Source organism: Eublepharis macularius, chromosome 4 (assembly GCF_028583425.1).
Source record: "Eublepharis macularius isolate TG4126 chromosome 4, MPM_Emac_v1.0, whole genome shotgun sequence".
NCBI classification, from domain to species: Eukaryota; Metazoa; Chordata; class Lepidosauria; order Squamata; family Eublepharidae; genus Eublepharis; species Eublepharis macularius.
The window spans coordinates 133,943,993-133,965,072 of NC_072793.1; the positions used below are offsets into that span (position 1 = coordinate 133,943,993).

A 21,080-nucleotide genomic window follows, 5' to 3' on the forward strand; every position below is an offset into this window, starting at 1 on the left:
TTCCCTCCTTTCTTTCTTGCTTCCCCCCACCCCGCCATGTATTAAAAGGAATGACAGGGGGATTGCCCATTGGAAATACTAGGAAAGGCTTGAAGGACCATTGGAAATAATGGGAGCCAGGGATGCCAATTTACTTGCCTGGGCTCCATTGAAATGCATCACAACACAAAAAAAGTTGCAAAGAAAATGTGGAATGGATTTTCCATAAAGGTCTCTGGGACCAGATGGAATACTCTCAGAGTGCAATGACGGTCCCTAGCTGTAGAGTTTGTTCTCCAGGACCAGAAGGACAGGTTTCAGAGTGGAATGACAGTCCTTGGAATAGGTTCAATGCTCTGGGACTGGAAGGACAGCCCCCAGAGTGCAGTGCAATGACAGCCCCTGGGAGTAGAAGTGTTCTGGGACTGGAATGACAGGCACCAGACTGGAATGACAAGACCCTGGGAGGAGTAGAAGTGTTCTGGGACTGGAATGACAACTCCCAGAGTGCAATGACAGCCCCTCAGAGCAGAATTTGTGCTCTGGGATGACAGGTTGCACAATGGAATGACAGCCCCTGGTAATAGAGAAGCATTCTTGGAGTGGAATTACAGGCACCACAATGGAATGACAGCCCCTGGGAGTAGCAGAAGTTTTCTTGGACTGGAATGACAGCCCCAGAGTGGAATGACAGCCCTTAGGAATAGAACCTGTGCTCAGGGAGTGGGATGACAGGTCAAAGAGTGGAACGACTGTTCCTGGGAATAGGGTTAGGGCTATGGGACTGGAAGGACACCCCCTGTCATTCCACACCCACTGCCATTCCAGTCCCAGTCCACTGATTCTTCTCCCAGGGACTTGTTGGATTTAAAGTTGTTGTTTTAAATTCTATTACTTTCCTTCCCCCCTTCTCCCTTTCGTTCTCCCTTCCCCTTGCTAATTCTCTGATCTCAATGCTGCTCCCCCTTCACTCCAGCAGAGCAGCGCCCTGCACTGCGCCCCCCTCTTTATCACCTTCCTTCTCTCATTCCCTAGTTTACATATATCACCCCACCTTCCCCTTCTCCCCCAATAGTTTATTTCAATATTTATACACCACATGCTTAGCTGTCAGCCACTGTTCACTTCAAACCGGGGGGGGGGGGAGGATGAGCATGGAGGGTAGTTCCCAAAAGGGAACTCTGACAAAAGTGATCAATAGTTTAAGGCTTAGAGAGGGTCGGAGAGAAAGGGAAGTCTTCAGCTCAGTCCCCCTTCCAAACATCTCTCTCCTCCAAGGGGGCCCTGTAAGAGAAGCCCTCCTTCTACTTCCAAAATCAAAAAGAGTCCAGTAGCACCTTTAAGACTAACCAATTCTACTTCCAAGACTCTCTGGGTTCAGAGAGAGGTGGGAAGAAAGAGAGAGGGAAACTTTTTTACACACACACACAAAAGGAGGTGTGCTCAAAACTTCAACGCAAGTTGCTGTTTCTGCTCACAAAATGGATTTTTGGCTTACAATAAGAAAAACAAAGATTGTTGTCATTCTCACACTTATTAAAAAAATTAAAATTTAAAATAAGAAATAAAAATTAAATTTAAAATGTAAGTTTCAAGTGTTGTGCTTTTCATTTTTCCTACATTTCTTCTGTTTTAAAAAATTGGTTAGCTGAGGGGGGCGCAAGTAGGTATCTCGCCTCAGGCGCCAGAAATCCTGGCACAGGCCCTGTTTGAATGAATCCTATAAATACCTAGATTATGATCCAAAAGAGTATGTATATGTTTAATGCCCTCTCTTTTTTCTGCAGCACAAACCCTAAACACACATTCACCAGGTTGTGAATCACCTGGTTTCTCTTTCTGGATATATATCTTTCTGGATATAGTGAAGGCTCTGTGATCAAAGAGGTTCAAATTTCTGGATTATGAGGACTCTCCATGACTTTTACCAGTATCTCATTCTCTTCCCCTATGTGCTGTTTTCATTTTACTAGACATGATAAGTAGCTAGTTTTGAAGCAAGGGGCATGACCTACTTTTAAGTACGTTATGAACAGGAAGTATGACAGGGAGTTGGTACAAAAGCACAATTCCAACTAGCAGGCAAATGCTGTTTGATGCCAGAAGCAGTCACATCACATTCAGGTCATTGGTGCACATGCTGCAGTTATCTCATCTTGTATATTTTGTGTATTAGCAAGGAAGCTGAAAACCCCTTATATAGATTGCCAGTTAAGCATGTCATAGAAACAAAGAAACAGAGCTGGAAGGTGTCCCCAAGGATCATCTAGTCCAACTACCTGCCCAATGCAGGAAATTTACAGCCCCCCACTCCCCCAATGACCCTGGCTCAATGTCCAGAGGAAGGCAAAAACCTTCCACAATCTCTGGTCAATTTGGCCTGGAGGAAAAATTACAACCAGCATTTCCCTGGGCATATAAGAAAGAGACACGAGAGCCAAGCACTGACACATCCCTTCCTGCCCTCCCTCTTACAATCTGTTTATATTCATACTGTGTCATAAAATTAGCATTGCTGACAGATGGCCATCTAGCATCTGCTTAAAAACCTCCAAAGAAGGTGAGCCCACCACCTACCAAGGAAGCCTGTTCCACTGAGGAATCACTCTCTCAGCTTGTCAGCATCCTTCTTAAACTGGGATGCCCAAGAGTGAACACCGTACTCCAAATGAGGTCTAACCAGGGCAGAGTAAAGTGATACTATCACTTCACATGATCTTGATGCTATACTTCTGTTGATGCAGGCCAAAATCACATTTGCCTTTTTAGCTGCCACATCACACTGCTGACTCATGGTCAATGTATGATCCACCAAGACCCCTAAATCCTTTTCACGAGTACAGCTGCCAAGACAATTCTCACTCAGCCTACAATTTTTCTTGCTAAATGCAGAATTTTACATTTATCTCTGCTGAAATTCATTTTGTTAGTTTTAGCCAGTTTCCCAGCCTGTCAAGATCAGCCTAAATCTTGATGCTATCTACTACTGTATTAGCTACCCCTCCCAATTTAGTATCATCTGCAAATTGAATGAGCATCCCCTTTATTCTTTCATTTAAGTAATTTATAAAAATACTGAACAACACACAGCCCAGGACAGATCCTTAACACAATTCTCTGTTACCCAAATGGGGGAGGGGGGAGGTGTCTCCTTGTGAGTTGGGGGAATTACCATTCAAGAAGATACAGCAAGAGGGGTAACTGCAGGATCTCCGTCAACATATACCAGGATCATTCCCTTAGGAAACTCTTAAGTAAACAGGCAGGTGTTCAACAGGAAAGGTTTCTTTATTAACAGAGCAAAAAGAGCAAACACACAGAGAACGCATACAGAGCTAACTAGAAAGCAGGGAAGAAATGGAAAGAGTAACTGGGATGGGGTGATATTTACCAGTCCTGAAGGGAAAGAAGGTCTGTGGAAGTGGAAGCAAGGACAGCCAGCGTCTCATGGAAGGGGAAGAGATGGCTCAGATGTAATCTGAGGGTGTGTGGATGGATCCAGAACACACACACACAGAATACATGGTTGGGCAGCCCAATTATAGAAAAAAACGTGTCCTGGTGTAAAACTGACGTCTTGCCCCAAAGAACAATGACTTAATAGCTGTCTACAGAGGTGGACAATACTTTGGGAGAGGCAAGATATGATTATCTAGGAGCACTGCCGGCGCCAGGGTTTCTGGCGCCTGCGGCAACCCCCCATGTGTGCGCGCTGTGCGCGTGCGTGTGCCACGGACTGCGTGATGATGTCATCACGCGATAACATCACGCAGTGCAAGCTGGCGGCATTTGCTGGCAGATGGCTGGGGTGGCGGGCGGAGGCTGCTCTGCACTCTGCACGCTGCCCCGGCAGGAGCTCGTGGCTGCTGTGCCCGGCTGGGGGCGTGTGGTGGTGGCGGCAGCATGGGGCTGGCTGGCTGCAGCAGCTGCAGGCCAGCCACACCAGCTCCGCAGCGCACACCTCCACCCTCGACACCCCCTCCGGCGCCTCTCTCCGGTGCCCTCACGCTGAGGCCACCGCCTACCTGGCCTCAATGGGCACGCCGGCCCTGTCTAGGAGGAACTATAGGTGAGAAAAGTGTTTGATGACCTGCAGTCGCTAGATGGGAAGGGCTTATCAGGTACCTGGATAACCTAGATTGGGAAGGTGGTTGAGGGAAGATCGGAGGGGTGTGGATGAGATTAACTCAGGAACTCTTGTGGGACTTCTTTGTTTTACTTAAGTGCTTCTCTGGGCTGTGGAGGGGTAGCTAATCAATCTGACTCACTTTCTGGGAAACTTCTAGCTCCAGCTGGAGATTGCATTTGCTCTGCCTAGCCAGACAGTGTTCTGTGCTTGAAGCACAGGAGGAGAAGGGGTTTATGATTGCTCATATTCATATATTGCCCTTTCAATGTAATGAAGGGATCTGACTGGTAACACCACTTGTCATTTCTCTCCAAGAGGATGAAAAACCATTTACAAGCACTCTCTGAGTATGATCTGTCAACCTATTACAATTCCACCTAACTGTAGTAGCATCCAAACCACATTTTGCCAACTGGTCAACAAGAATATCATGTGGAACCTTATCAACCTTGTCCTTCAGTTCTACTAATGCTAAGTAACTTAGCATATGTGAAAATGGATTGGTGTTTGTGTGTTTCTAAATTAGAACAATGTGGTTTTCTACCCATTATGGATTTTTTAAAAAATCGTGCAACCAATGTCACACCTTTTTTTTAAAAAAAAATCCCTCTCACTGTGTTTTTTGCAAATTACAGTTTAAAATTGGGGATAACATTTTCTGCACCGGGCTAATTTTTTTAACACTTCTTTTGTTTTTAGCGGTGGAGGGAAAAGCAAGAATCCAATTAGTCCCAGGAAGAATGGAAACTTGGCATACCAAGCAAGAAGGCAAATACTGAAAAACAAAATATTGCTCTTATTCTGTTGGCAATGGTGGAGTACAGTAAAGTCAAGTTTGTCCAAAAAGCATCAGTGAGAAATGCATTTGCACTATGCAATTACGTTTCACACTGAAGCTTTTTGGAACAACAGAAGGTTGCTTTTGGCTATCTGTAGATGAAAAGTACATGATAATAGGGTCTAAGGAGGTATGGCTAACATGCAACAACAATAAGAAGCCTTTCTATAAATAATTGGCTTTTGGGTTGTGGGAAATGGATTTAATGAAAAAGATTTTATATACCTTTTCTGTGCCTTTCAGTATTATGCACTTTTACTATTCTCAGGAGCTAATGTTGCACTTGTAACGCAAATTGCAAGAAAATGAAACTTGAAACAAAAGACCAAAGCAGAATGTATGTTACACATGTAAATCCCTGTGAAATGGAAGATCAAAGCACTGTGAAGCTTGCTATCAGTAGATTGCGCTCCATAAGCTTAATGAGCACCTGTTTGATTCCTGACACCTGTTACTTACTTGATACAGAAATCCCCTTTGTAGAACTGTCTATGCAAAATGTTGCAATGGAAGCAAGCTAAGATTAGAAACATCTCCCAAGGCTGAGTAAGAGAAACCACAAAGCTGAGAGGGGGACTTAATGTAACCACAAACGCATTCCAGGAGTGGAGCAGCTTTCCACCCACGGAACCCAGCTTGTTTGAAGCCCCCATGGTTGCAAGAAGCGACACCGGGGCGCCATTATTAAATGTTACATTGACCAAAGGAGTGGGCATGAATGAGGAGCCCATGAGATGTGTGGAAGATGTTCCTTCCAGGGATAAAACCAAGGAGAGATAAGATAAGAAATTGCAATCTTGCAATTTCTTGTAATGCTGTAACTATGCTGTTGACCTAAATTTTCTTCCAATCAGAATATCTCTAGACATCTGTATCATGACAGGTGGTCACCTTCTTGATCCAATGGGGGGGGGACTGTCTTTTCTGAGCCAATGGACTAACTAATATTATAATTAACCAAAAGGTATTAATTGCTTTGTACTGCTATTGTAGCTCTGATGAGCTTTGGACACAAGGGGACTTCCACTCTCTGTGTTCCCATTGTTCCTCCATTGTTTAATAAACAGTTATAGATTGCTTCATCTACAGGACTCTGTGTGTGTGTGTCTTATCATGATTGGCTAGAGGGACATTCAAGGTACCAGTTGTGTACTACAGGGTCGAGAACTTTCAAGAGATTTGTTAGACAATCTCAGGGATTACACAGCACACACACCCTTCTCAGCAAGGTTTTGGAGTGGCCCTAAGTTGCTTATTATTCCATGAAGGTTTAAAAATCACCGTTCCAAGCTGCAATTAGTGTCTGTAAGAAAACCATCTTAAACTTTCTACACATATACAGGATCTTATTTTATATTACAATTTAGAACTTCTTCAAGGAAATAATGTTTGCCTTGAAAGATATGAGTGCATGGTAAGTCTCAGTGTTTATCTGTATTTCTAGCCAGGCAGCTACATATTTCAGTGGCATCACATCAGTAATAATAAGAATATGTCCTCATCCACACCTGACATCTTCCCCTTCCCCACCCTGGCTGCTTGATTATATATTTCTACTCTTTGCTTTTAATCAGTGCTGTAGTCCACTCAGATCTGGAACTTACAATCATTACAATCATTCTCAGAAAGGTAAGAAGATGCAGTGAAATACTACCTTGATGCTCGCGGTCAATTTGATACTAAATGAGAGAAATTAATTTCCCCCTGAATTCACAGGTAACTTACCTCCCATGTTATGACCAGCTCAGACTTGGTCCCACCACCTCCACTGACATTAGCTGGAGTGACTTCTGGAACTGCACAAGAGAAGCCAAGTAGATCAGTGAGAATTTAGAGACAGGAAGAGCATGTTTATTTTATCATAAACAAAATTTTTGGCTTATTTTTATATAGAACAGCTATTTGATGACTTTGGACTTTTAAATACAGGAATATTTTCACGTGGTGACAAAGATTTTAGGTAAGAGAAATTTTGAGTTTCCTGAGCAAAGTTGAAAGTATTTGTGTAAGAGAGCTTATTATATTGCAAGATGTTGTTCTGAACATTTGTTACCGGGTTTTCACTTTTTACTAACATTTGTTTGCTCTTATAATTCCAGGTATTTGCTATGATTTTTTTAAAACTTAATTTTAAATTAATTTCTGTGCCACCAAGATCTCAAAACCAAGGAATCTTTTTCTTCTAGAAAAGACAATTTTAAAATGAGGAGAAAAAACATTTTAATATCTTTCAATATATATATATATTAATCATAATGAATAAAACACACTGATTTTAATTAAGGTTAATGGTCAAAGAATAAATAAAAATAAATTATGGATAAATCCATAAGATAGAAGGATAAATAATAATGTTACAATGCATTTAAAAGCATATAATACATAATTTTGAAAATGAGATGACCACATTGTATATTTATGATCTGCTTAACCATTGCTTTAAAATAATTTATTCTATAATATGTTGCATTTATTCATTTCATGAAACTGACTGTTGTTAATTTAGGGCTATACTTTTCATTTAATATTCTGAACTATTAAGGTGGAGTTAACAGTGGCTGAACTACTGAATATTTCCTGGATGCTTTATGGCACGGGCCTGATATAACAACAAACTGTGCTTTGTACTTATATGAACAAACTTCAAACATCCTAAAACCTTTCCTTGTCTTCCCCCAAATTACTTTGAATGCCAAAGTAATTAAAGACACTTCTATGGTAAACCAGAGAAGTGCCACTGGACTTCTGTTCTATTGGAGTTACAGATTTTTCTCTACAACTAACCTGTATCAGTTGCACCAAACAGGATAAGGTGTGGTGGCCTGAGTGATGCTGTTCTTGTTTGGAAAGGAACCATAGTTTAGGTCCCTATAAAAGGTGCAGTGTCATCAGTACATTTTTAAAAAGCACTAATTATTTTATTAAGCCAATTTCCCCTTAAATATGTAGATTATTTGTATCAAGAAGAAGAGTGGTTACTCAACAGTGGTATGAGAAACTGATCAAAATGCCACTTTGGGTGTTTTCTATTACTTACGAGCTTCTTCAGTTCTCCGTTTCTCTGAGGGTCTGCTTGGTTCTCCAATTCCAATAAGGCTGGCAGCAACTACTCGGAATTCATACTCCACCCATGGATTTAAACCAACCACTGTCGCTGTAAATGTATTACCGTCTATGATATCTGGAACTAGGAAAGAAAAGTATAAGTCAAGGGTGTTAGAATTATAGTAGCCAATTAGCCATTGAATAATAAATAACGTCATGAAATTCAACTTTGAATCTTCTTAATTTGATGTTTACAATATTGTATAGCAGTATTAGCAGAACACAATGGGAGGATGTGGCTGTTGCTGATGGCTCTCTCTTTGATTTATGCTTAATTTGAAATAGCAAGATGTATGCTGTAGAAGACCAGAGATAAAAATAATAAATTGCTGACATGTTATTTAGGAGTAAGAATGGAAGATCCCTGTAGAATCGGACCAGCTTATCCAGTATTGTTTTTCAAACAGCAGCCATCAAATCGCCTCACGATACTTGCAAGCCGAACCGGAAGAAAACAGCACTTTCCCATTGTATGTTCCTGGCATGTCGTAATCATAGATACGCTTTTTCTGAACATGGAGGCTCCATGTAGCTATCACAGCTAACAACCACTGATAGCCAATAAATGAAATGGCAAAGCAGTATTCAAGGAGAGGACAAAGTAAATCTTTATTGTTCCTTATTCTTACTGAAAAGCCATGTTGGCATACCATTTGTTTTTAGCTTCCAGCAACTGTGAGATGACTTTGGTTGAGAAATGTGATGACCAATGATACCCACTAAGCTTTACAGCCAAATGGCAATTTGAACCTAGGTTTCCCACAATCCCAGTCCAATTCTCCAGCCACCGTTCTCTCATTCAGCTTCCAGGGAGCATACTGGAGACTGCACAATCATGGGATCTATGCTCTCCTGCCATAAAAACATTTCACGTAGACATGACCTCCACATTCAGAGGCAATAAACCTTTAAATACCAGTAGCAGGGGGCAGCAACATCAGAGGAAGGTCTTGGACTCTATGCCCTGTTGTTGGTACTCCAAACTAACTACTTGGCCATTGTGTGAGACAGGATGCTAGACTAGATGGACAACTGGTCTGATCCAGCAGGGCTCTTATGTTCCTATGACAGTTGTGTGCCTTGGCTCTAAAACAGTGACAGGCATTGTTCATAGGTTCCATGATTTTTGCCCAATCCTACTTTGTCATTTAGGGAAATCAGTGATTTCTCAAGTACAGAATCTGGTACAGTGCTGGGAAAATACAATATCATTGCATCTGCAGTGCAACTTCTAATGAATATGCCTGGAGTAATCACAGTATTATTTATTTATGAGATTTCTATGCTGCCTCTCTAGAGTCCTGCTTGAAGTGGGTTACAATTAAAATAATAAATTACCAGCATAAAAACCATAAGCCATTAAAACAAGCCCAGGGACATAAAAACAGAATAAAACTAGTTCTCTCAAGCTACCGCCTCTCCCTCCTCTGAAGGCCGGAGCTTGGGAAGCAGATCTTAACTGGCAGGCTGGACAATACAGGAGGAGGCGATCCTTCAGGTAACCTGGCCCCAAGCCATTTACACCTTAATGGTAAGAACCAGCCCTCTGAATTATACCCGGAAACTGAAAGGTAGCCATTGCATTTCTTTCAGCATAGGGTCAATATATATGATCCCTGTAACGAACCTGGCTGCTGTATTTTGAACTAATTGAAGTTTCTTGACTGTTCTCAATGGCAGCCCAATGTAGTAATCTAACCCATTACAGTAATCTAACCTGGATGTGATCAGAACATGGATCACCATGGCCAGATCATTTTTTTCAGTAAACAGGGAACCACATCAGTTTTTCATTTGCAAAATGAGTATACCACTTTTCATTAAAATTTAAAAATAGTTAACAAAAAGACCAATTAATAATCATGAATAATGTTTCCCAAACATATGGACATTGAATTTCCAAGACACTAAAACATAAGGCAAAATCATAAAATGAGTCAGTAGATGGCAGACACAACTCAGATGAAGGTAATCAGTGATATGGATCAAGCTCACCTATCAAAACCCATCTGAATCAAGTAAGACTTCATCAATGTTCAAAAAGTCAGCAACAATTCTACTAAAGCAAATTGTTTTAGGGAGGGTGTTCCGAAGTTCTCTGGTTGGTCCATAACTTCCTGTTATAGATGACTTATATATTCATTTTAAAAACCCAAGAGGTGCACACACATTTGTCTCAAGGAAAGAAGTGTCAGGAGCATTTCCAGGTTTTGGGGGCCCTGAGCAGAGAGTGCTCAGGTCCCCCTCATGCCCACTACTAGGCTCCACTTCTTGCCATCCCACCCTATGCCTCCACTTGCCTGTGCATCCTTCCTTTGCCCACTCGCAAGCTCTCCTACCACCTGCAGTCACAGCTGTGCACACTGCTTGCACACCCTTTCCCTGAGGATGCTGGGTGGTGGGTGCAGCTAGGAGTGCCACTACCATGGCCTCCAGGAATGCTGATACTTTGTGCACCACCCACATGCTAACAGCCCAGCCACATCTCCACCAGCCATAGGCAGCATATGCAGCTGGGAGCAGAGGTGACAAAGTATTCACAAGTAGGCAGTGGAAAGGTGTGACTGCAGGCATCAGAAAAGAGTGTGAGCAAGGAGTCAGCAGCAGTGGGCCCCACCAAAAGCCATGGGCCCTGGCAGCAGCCCCACCTCGCTATGTGCTGATGCCTCCATGTGCTGACATTCTTGTTTTAGAATGTCAACAGATAGATTTACCTGTATTAACTGCTTGCCATCCCACAGAAAAAGGGGTTCTTGCTTGAATAACATATGTTGTAATGGGACTATGGTTATCTGCTCCTGGCCTCCAAGATACCTGAGCGGTTGTGTCAGTGATTTCATCAATTGTCACAGCTTCTGGTGGACCTGGTGGACCTGTTGCAATACACATACAAAAATCAGTGAGATATACCCAGAATATAACATTCTGTAGAAATATTCCACATATTTCCCAGTGGACCATGTTCAGCTCAAGGTATAAGTTTATTTATCAACAAAATGAAATTAATAGGGTACTTTTTCCTGCTATTTTAGAAACTACTATCAGGTTTATTATTTGTTTATGAAAACATTTTTACCCCATCTTCACTCATGGTTCAAGGAAGGTTACAATAATAGATTAAAAACATCTATAGTTAAAATCAAAATAAAATAACAACCTCTAACCTCCCCCCCCCCTCCTTAAAGATAACCTGCCATTCAACCCCCCTCAAAAGTCCGGGCAGACAGAAACACCTTGCAGCACCTGCTAAAGATTTCCAAGATAGGAGCTCCTTTTCTAGAGAGAGCCCGTTCCACAAAGCAGGGGCCACAGTGGGAAAACAAAAGGCCCACACTCTGGTTGATGCCAGATGGGCAAGCCTAAGAGGTGGGGTTGCCAGCAGATAGCTGCCTGCAGACCATTGCTGGTGCATAGGTACGTACGGAAGGGTTTTTAAAAAAATCATTCTGATCTTTCCAAATTAAAGTGGATTATAAATTCAAATAAAGTAGCCAATCAACCAATAACTTTATTTATTTTAAACCATATGTTTTAACAAGACATTCAATTTAAGTATAAATTGGTAACAAAGCTTAAAATAAAAAATATTGAATAGAAGAGCCAATTATCGACAGGGCTATCATACAATGTAGCATTTCAGATAATAGAGTTTTTGTAACAACAAAGTACATTCATTTGTGCAAAGTCCTTTATGGTATTTCTAGCTGTCATTGCAACAATAACCATTTTATATATAATATACTTGGTTGTTCAATAAAAAGAGCATGCTTTGGCAAAGTCATCTGGAAATATTGTGTCAGCAAGCAAGTAAGGAAGTTAAATAAAAGGTTGAAGCAACCACTGCTGAACAAGTATAACCTTTTCCAGTTTAGTTTCAGTGAGGAGTCAATGAAATTACTCTGAAATAGTTTTAAATTAAAGGTGCAGTGAGCTATTAGACAAGAAGTGCCTCATCTTTCCCTACAGTATCTATCTTCCTGATCATTAGGTAGTTGAACATTTTGAGGTATATTGTGTTAGGGAATGCTAAAATCTTACACCGTATTGCCTTTGAAACAGTCACCGTAGGAAGACAGACCAGCTGTGAAAGTGAAGACTTTAAATGTTCTTGCTGGAGGGAAATAGCTCACTCAGTGAGACGTTCTGCATTCCATAATGCGGTGAGAAGCGAGGTTATATTGGAGCCGCAACATTTCAATTCATGCTTCAAAAATTACTTAATTAAGTCTGAGGTTGCTAAGCGGACCATACCTTTTTTATGGAATAATTTGAATTCAAATACTTGAAGGTTACAGGCAAAATATTGTGGAATAGATTGATGGCCATACTGCGTTCAGAAGTCCATGCAATATTTTAGTCCTACATATGCTTAACTGTAAGAATATGTCTCATTTATAGTGATGATGTGTAAACTCCCCTGGGCTCATACGCAGCATGTCTAACCAAAATGAGGGCATTTTGGATTGAATTACTTAATCTTGGGGGCCCAATTTAATTGTGCCTCATCACCTCCCTGTCCAAAATTCCTAATGAAGAGTTCTTTCCCTTTCCCTTCCAAAGGTACCTGGAGGCAGCGGTAAGCAGAAGTAGAGGAACCTTTACTAGGTTCTGCATGTGGCTTGCAGAATCCAGGGCATGGCAGTTCTAAAGGAGCACAGGATCCACTGTGGGAGGCATATGATTAAAGAGGATTTAGGCAAAACAAGCAATACTTCGGATTCTCTATGTTTGGGTAGAATGGCCATTGTCTGTAGCAGAAACTTTTACAGAACATTCCTGAATCTCAGCTGCCAGGGTGTGCATGTGACAGAGAAGGCAATTGCCTCTCTCTCCTTATCCTTTCTTTTAAAAATGTTTATTCTAAGGTCACAATCATATGATAGAAATTGGGGAAGGGAAATAAAGAACTTAGAACTGCTTGAGTGCCTTTTTTAAATGTAAAAGGCGTTTTCACTGGAAATAAGGCATCATATAATGAATATGATGTCACAGCACCATGTAATTAATCAGGTTTCTGTATGTGATTCTCCAGTGCCTTTATTTAGAAGAGGGGCCGAAGTACATCCCGTTGCTGAGATAATCAGGTCAACTCTTAGTGTGTTATGCTGGCAGTTTCATTGTCAGTACAGAATGACAAACTTTTGCCCTCTCTAATCAGCTCATAGTTGTACACGACTAGTGGAAAAAGGTGGATGGTGATCTCTCACTGATGGTGCAGATAGATGATACTCAACATACTACATACCTCTATGCTGCATTACTTTTTATTTGATAGACACTCAAATGTGCTCCTGAATACACATGAAAAGTATGACAAATACATGTGATTTGATAGAAGTGCCTGGTTGCATCAACAAAGGGGATGCCTTTCCTTTTCACTTCTATAATGTTATTTACGGTAAAAGAGGGTGAATCTCAAACCAGAGTGATCCTATTTATAACTTGCAGACTGAATGGAGATTTTGCACCTTGCATTACAAGGAAATGTCTATTGGGGACACTGCTTAGGATCCTACTATCATCAATACTTATGCTCATACTGTTGTTATCTAGGCAATAAGCCACTTGATCAGATTCAAAAGGCTTATGCTGCACTATATAAACTAGTGTTTAAGATTCTCTTTATATTTTGATTTATGGCAGTCAGATACAATGGTGTATTGAAGATGGCAAACCTAAAATATAAGTAGTCACTGGTGAGAGAATCCCAACCCCTCTGAGGAATGAGTTTTTCAGCTTGAGTCAAGCTCTAACAGATAGTGTTTGACGGAGCAGGTATGTGCCTTTCCATCACTAACTGTCAAGAACAGTTGTTAGCGTTGTTGTCTCCTAACCAGTAGATGGTGCAATGGGCTAGGAAAATTCTTATAAGAAAAAATGGGAAATTCAAAATGCAGGAGTAAAGTCATTAACCGTATTTGCCAGCTCCTTCCAATATATTTTCCACTAACAGACTCCTAGTAGAGTTTAAGATTATTCCCTGCAAAATGATGCATATACTTTCAGTTAAGTTCAACTATTACAGATTTTAAATATTTAGCAGTCTAATTTATTGGTGTTTAAACTGTTCATTGGTCCTCGTCCTCATTAAATGGTGTATACATTTATTGCAGCAACAATGTATCTTTCTCTCATGAGGAAACAGTTGATAAACCACCACTGTCTTTTTAAATGGACAATCATCAGGTTTCTCATTCTCCTTTTTCTTTCCTCCTAACTACAGTAGGATAGCTAACAGGTTAGCATTTCAATGATATTCAAAACCAAAAGGATAACGCATGAAACAGAGCACACAGCTAACTGCAGTAATTTAAATATGTATATGAGAATAAACTGGGTACACTTTCAGCCAGCATGGAGATCCAAGCATGTCTCCATTCTGCCACGGCAGCTTGCTAGGTGATCTAGGTCACACACTCTTGGCCTAATCTACCTGACAGGGTTGCTGTGATGATAAAACAGAGAAACTGACACAGTTGTCAGACACTTTGGATATCCACTGGGTAGAAAGGTTTGGGCATAAATGGAGATGATAGAGGAACTCTCTTCAGGCAAAACTGTCCTTGCTTGAAAGGAGAAAGAGCTGAAATTGAGACATTAAACTACTCCTTATTATATACCAGCCTTTCTTCCATATTGCACAGAGAAGTATAGATGGGGCTCCCAGGCAATTTCCCATTTGAACAACATTTAAAAGTATATTATCTTCAAAGATGGAAACCACTGCAGTAGTCAAAGCTTTCTGCAGAAAGAATCATAGGAATACTGAGATTCCTCCTGAATGTGTCTATTCCCATAACTACAATTCCTAGGTTTCCCAAGGTAAATCAGTTTGTACATATGTGTAATTTGCATGTAATGTATTTAATTTGGAGTTTATTTCAGCTTGCTAATGTGGAGTTTTTAATAGATTTTACTGTGAGTTTAAATGCAGGCCTCTGAGGGATTGGATGGGTGAATGGCTTCTGCTCTGATTAGGTGATAGCAGTACCCCAGGGAGAGTACAGAAGTGCAGTTTTTAGTCAGTGTGTTGAAAGTGTTCATTCTAGTTGAGTCAGGCAAACTGTGCAGAGCCTGAGAGATTTAATCTTGGGTATCTCTGAGAAAGGCAAATTGCTTTCACTTTCTTCTGCAAAGCAACCCTGTTGGTCTCCCTGGGAGGGAAGGGTCAGATATTTGAACATAATTCCTTGGAGGGAGAGGGGGAAACTAAGGACAAATTTGAACACAAAAGTCTAGGGCCGTTTCCAGACGGCTTACCTGCCTCCGGAATGTCGCGCCATCTTGCGGCGAAAACACGAAATATCGCGTTTTCTTGCGCGAGTTTTGCGCGACGTCGCGCAAAACTCGTGCAAGAAAACGCGATATTTCGCGTTTTCCCCACAAGATGGCATAACGTTCCAGAGGCAGGTAAGCCATCTGGAAACGGCCCAGGTCAGGGCCCTAATGTTCTCTATACCAACCAGGAACAAGGACTCTTGCAATGGGAGGGGAAAATCTGCTCTTTAATTGTGCCTTTTCTTTCTAATATAGCAACTGATTCCTATCTATGGCTCTGCCCTAATAGAGAAAAATAAGCCAGTTGGAAGGAAGAGGTATCCAAGAGATGCCTTCCCTATCCAACCTAAGGCTCACTTGATTATCTCAACATTGCCTCAGAACTGTTGACAGCCTCAGCAGCCACTGGTTGAAAACTTTGAGAAGAAGGGCTGAAAATAGGGTTGCTAGGTCCCTCTATCCTCCCATTTGACTGAGAAAATAAAAATGAAAACTCTGAGCCATCAGAGTCGGTGCTGTCCCATAGTCTGTTTTGAACTCAGACTGAAAAGGGTCCAGAGCACCAGAGTTATCCAAGAAGATATGGAGTTGGTCTAGAGTTGCCAGTTCCCCCAGAGACCAAAGGGGGACTGGGGGGCAACAGGGTACTCACCCCTATGCTCCCTCACTGCTTAGGAAAATATCATTTTCCAGAGTGATGGAGGAGCTGTGGGCCATGTTGAAGCCCAATTCATTAAAAATCACCAGTTTGGTGATCATTTTCCAGTGAGATGTGCATTTCTCCCTATCATGTGCCTTTCCTCCCTACCAGCCAGGTGAGCAGGGCCAGGGGCAGAAGCTGGGGGCAGGGGTTTCCCCACCCCAGGCAGGGGCTGAGAAGCCTAAGTTGGTCAGCTCATGCTCTCTCAAATCACTTTGCCCAGATAGGGCAGATTAGAGACTGGGCAATAACTGGTCATGTCATTTTTGTCTAGGGATGGTTTTTTAAGTAGTGGCCGGATGATTGCCTCTTTAAGTTGTCAAGGGAAAGTGCCCTGAGTGACTTATTTAAGATAGATATCAAAGGCTCATTTATGTTGTCTTTATATGATTTTATCAGCAAAGATGGGCAAGGATCCAGTGCGCAAATATTTGCCTTCACAGATGTCAGGAACCCGTCAATATCCATCACTGTAACTGGGTCAAAATGATCCATAAGTGATGCAGACAGTGTATTAAGCATTTCTTCTACCCCTCTGTGGTGGCCCCCACCTTATGGAATGGTCTACCTGAAGATGTCAGGAAAACTACCATCCTCCTGGCAGTCCTCAAACTATGCAAAATCAAATTATTCAAGAAGGATTTTTCACTCAGGTAAGAGGGCTGTACCATAGGAAAGTGGTCTCAAAGAAATGCTTAAGTAAAAGGATGGGGAGGAGACTTAGATTATACTACTATGTACTGTCTATTGCTGCAAGTGTGATCCTATTGAGTAGTTTCTATGTTGTTTAATATGTCTAGTTTATGCTCATTTTCAACATTTCTTCAGCTCTGTATTCAATTTTTGCTGGTTTTCAAATCTATACAAGTTTGCATTTATATACCGTATTGTGCTGCTTATTGAATTGTCTGTACAACTGACTGTATTGACCAACACTGTGTACTCCTCCTTGAATCTTAGTGAGAAAAGCAGGCTATAAATAACACAAATAAATAAATTTCCCTCTACAAGCAATCTGTGTACACACAAGTCCTTTACCAGTGAAGCAAACCATTTTCTCAAAAAGTTGCTGCAGGACACATCAAATTCCATCCAGTTAACACTGCTGGCAATATTTCAATTATTAGCAGAGGTTGTTACAAGCTATGATTTACTTTTGCCTCACATGTGGTACCTTCCTAGTTAGAATGATAGAAAACTCTTTCAAACTGTATGTTATTGTCCACAAAAACAGTTAGTGCAAACAGTAGTTTCCAACAACAACAGCAACAAAATTCAAATACCTCTTACAATCAGGTCTGCAGCAGCTGATAGCTTGTCCACACTTGTTTGCACCATGCAGACGTATTTTCCAGCATGATTCAGCTGGATGCTTCTGATCATCAAATCACCAGCTGAATCCTGCTGATAAAGTAGGGGAAAGTGGTTACAATGACTTTTTAATGAGCTCTAAACATCATTATCACATGAAGGACACTGAGACTAATGGATTATTTTACATGGTATGATAAAAACATTTGTAATGCAAGCTGTGGCCTATTTAAAAGCTGCACGCCTTCCTTGAAGATAAGGGCTGGAAATAGGGTTTCCTTTAAGGGTCGCAGGTGCTCTGGTAAGTCAAACAGTTTACCACAAAACGTGATTTGACAAAATGCAAGTCAGGCAGCCTTTGCTCCACCATGCTCCAGACTTCCAGTTTGGAGCCTTCATTGATATTCACATATCTACATCCTGCCTTCTTCCACTTAATGCAAGAACACCAGCCCAAATTATGAGGCATCTGCAGTACTTGCCACAGCCAGTATTTTCGACTGCCTGCCGTTTTTGCATTAAAAGGTCATGAGGACAACACTCTCTAAGGAAATTTTGCATCACCTAGCATGGAACAACTGATAATTTGTTTTTCCAAATGTCAAATGCTCATGTCTGATTAGGAATTGTATGGAACTCATTATGGTTTTGCATGATTGTATGGCTCCAAAAATGTTCCCTCACATTCCACTGGGTACAGTGCTTAACCAGTTAGAAACCTAAGAATAAAATTGAAATTCTAGTCTTTTAATTGAAGAATATTAATACAGTACATATTTTTGGTTTTGTGGCACTATTAGGTGTAATTGCTAGCAACAGCTGTTGTTGCTGCAGCTGTGCACCCTGCAGGGAAGAACTTTAAGTGATGCATTTCATCTTGCACAGATTTTAGTTTTCCAGCATCTGTGACAGTTGAGCATGGCAGTTAAAGCTTTCAAACTGCAATTTTCACTCCTACTTTTACGTTGGGAATACTGTAGCCCAATGTCTCAGACCTGGGAGAGCTAACATTAGGTGGCCCTGAATAAATTATTAGCTTCTAGCCTAAATTCCCCATTTCAAAATGTCTGATATCTATTTTAGTGAGATGCTGTGAGGGGAAAGTAAGATGGTATGCTTTTTCAACAAAAAGTGTGATGTAAGTACCAGTCAAAAAGAGTCCAGTAGCACCTTTAAGACTAACCAATTTTATTGTAGCATAAGCTTTCGAGAATTGGTTAGTCTTAAAGGTGCTACTGGACTCTTTTTGATTTTGCTACCACAGACTAACATGGCTAACTCCTCTGTAAGTACCAGTGGTGTTTTAAGTTAAACGGATGCTTCTTTTTCACAACAATAATACAACTAAGGTGGAACTCTTGATTCTGTTCTTTCTTCTGGCAAATTCTGCTCAGGCAAGCTAGAAGCAGGTGGCGAGGAAAGCGTGAAAAGACTACAGGGTGGCTGCGGAAAATTATTTTTAATCTCGGCATTTCTTAGATGACTGAAATCTATAAATTTTCAAAATGGTTATATTTGTAACTAAAAAAGGGGTTTAATGAACTTATAATAACAAAGTAGACCTAGTTCTGAAAGCAAGCATTTATAATACCTTTTTCTGCAACAGCATGGCACCCCACTGTGCCCTACAGGCAAGTGCAACTTAATATCATACTCACAGGGAGCAGAAAGATAGGGAAAACAAATAAGCCCAAAGCCTTTTTCTGACTAAATTGCATTTAAGATAGAGACACAAACAATTTTGTAATCTTTGGGCAGGTTGAACTGTTGGAGTAGAAGCGACTCAGCATGCCTGGACGCTGGGGGTGGGGTGGGTGGGAGTGTTTGCATTATTTTTAACTTTTTCTATAGAATGTGTGTGTATGTGCAATGCCTCTCTTTGTCTGAGTTAGAAGCTTCTCTCTCACTCCTGTTCCTCTTTCTGTGCCTTTCTTCTCTCTCTTTTCATGGCCTTGCAAGAAGAAAGATGCTTCTGCAGAGCTCTCCTGTGCAAGTACGCTCTCACACTCTCTCTCACATGCAGCTAGATTAACTATCCACTTGTAATAGAGAATAGTATTATTAGGTTTCTGTTTTTCTTCTACTATTATAAAAATGCAAGTAAATATGAAAAAGCATTTTTTTATCTGTTGAATGTACTGTCTTGAAGAGTGTTTCACAACACATAATCCCATGCTTTTTTGACTGTGCAGCTTTGCTGCATTATCTAACAGACATCCCCAATATTAACTAGATGAGGTCTGGAGCCCAAAGAGCCCCCCACTATAAACTTGCACTAGAGTTCTGAGGAATTTTGTACTTGTTCCCTTTGAACAGCTGTGCTTCCTGCCCTATATTATATTTTCAAAAGCAGTTTGCCAGGCAACATTGTGGGCTGCTGTTCATTAAAACATGTCTACAATTCCTTGGTCTTATGGATCTCATTTCATGATTCTTGTAACCATGGTCCACCTTCCCAAATCATAGAAATCTGACATCTTCCTAGGGGTGTGTGAATCACTATGTATATGCCGCATATATAGCAGGATAGTGCATTATCCAGCTATACCAATCAAATTAGGGAATGGTGAATACATTTGGCATGCTGGATAGTGAATGCCAGAGAAAACCAAATATATCCAGCAAACACAGCTCCAGCCATTTTAAAGCTGGTTGTGGCTGCTTCCAAGTTTTTTTCTTCTGCTGTTTTCATGGGCTTTCTTTCCCTAGGGGAGGGGGGAGTGAGGCAGGAGGGAGGGAGAGTGAGTAAGTGACCAATGGACTGAGGAGCTGTTCTTGTCTGGTCAATTGGGATTCGCTGATGTGAGAGCCTTTTTCAAATTCTGCAAGGAGATAAAAAGCATCCCTGGCTCGGAACAGACTCTGTTTTGTGAGATTTCTGGAGAGACAGATGCTGAGTGCTCTAGCCTCTGGGTGCTCTCTGTGACTGTTGAATTAATCCACTGCCAGCCTGGTTCTACTGAGAATGACCTGAGAGGGGGAACTGCTGCCGCTGCTGCTGCTGCCTGCCTGCCTGCTGTGAGGGCCATACCAAGGACAATGATTCTTCGCCTGGTTTAAGAGTCTTAAAAATACTCAAATTTTCCTCTTTTTGGGAGGGGGGGAGGTTGGCTTTCCCGGGTTGGGGAGTGGTAGGGTAAGGGAAGGAAGAGGCAACCTTTTTATTTACTAAAGTTAACATTTAATATTGTTTTTGCTGTTGTGGTGGGTTTTTTTGCTGTTCTTGTGGTGGGGGGAGATTACTTTTTTCCTTTTAAATAAGAGGGTGTTTTCTGTTCATTTTTTAGAGTTTTCCTGATGTGGGGGTGAAGGGAACTGTATTCTGTTTACTGTTTTTTAAAGTTGCATTACTTGCTTAATAGCTTGCTGTTTTTCTTGGGGGGAGGGAGAAGGGAGTTACTTGCTTTTCTAAAGAATGTCGTGTTTTTGAGTGTGTGTGTGTATTGTATTTTGATGTACCTAGCTTAGTTGCTTGCTGCTTTTCAGGGAGGGGGTTTAGATGTGTTTGTGTTGTTCTGTGCTGCAGTAAGTGGAGTTTTAGGGTGCTCTACTCTCTTGTTGGGTTGCTCTTTCTGAGTAGTAGTAGTTGTTTAGGTAAACTTTTCAAAAGGTTTTTAATGTCAGACAGATATAGGCCTTAATTTTTTGTTTCAGCTTAGGGACCTGTTCCCCCCTAAAGAGGCTTGGTAAGCATTAAGAAAGGTTCAAGTGTAGTATTCTTGGCAAATAGATAAATAGCC

At 41.2% G+C, this 21,080-nt stretch overlaps 1 protein-coding gene across 1 annotated transcript in view; it reads right to left on the reverse strand.

The window, feature by feature from the left end:
• LOC129328520 (contactin-4) overlaps window positions 1-21,080 on the reverse strand; it is a 418,707-nt gene that overhangs the window by 21,814 nt on the left and 375,813 nt on the right. Inside the window, exons 13-16 of the mRNA XM_054977634.1 lie at window positions 17,313-17,433; window positions 10,766-10,924; window positions 7,984-8,133; window positions 6,672-6,742 (exon numbers count right to left, since the gene is read on the reverse strand). Coding sequence (XP_054833609.1) covers window positions 6,672-6,742; window positions 7,984-8,133; window positions 10,766-10,924; window positions 17,313-17,433 — 501 coding nt within the window. The remainder of the gene's footprint in view (window positions 1-6,671; window positions 6,743-7,983; window positions 8,134-10,765; window positions 10,925-17,312; window positions 17,434-21,080) is intronic.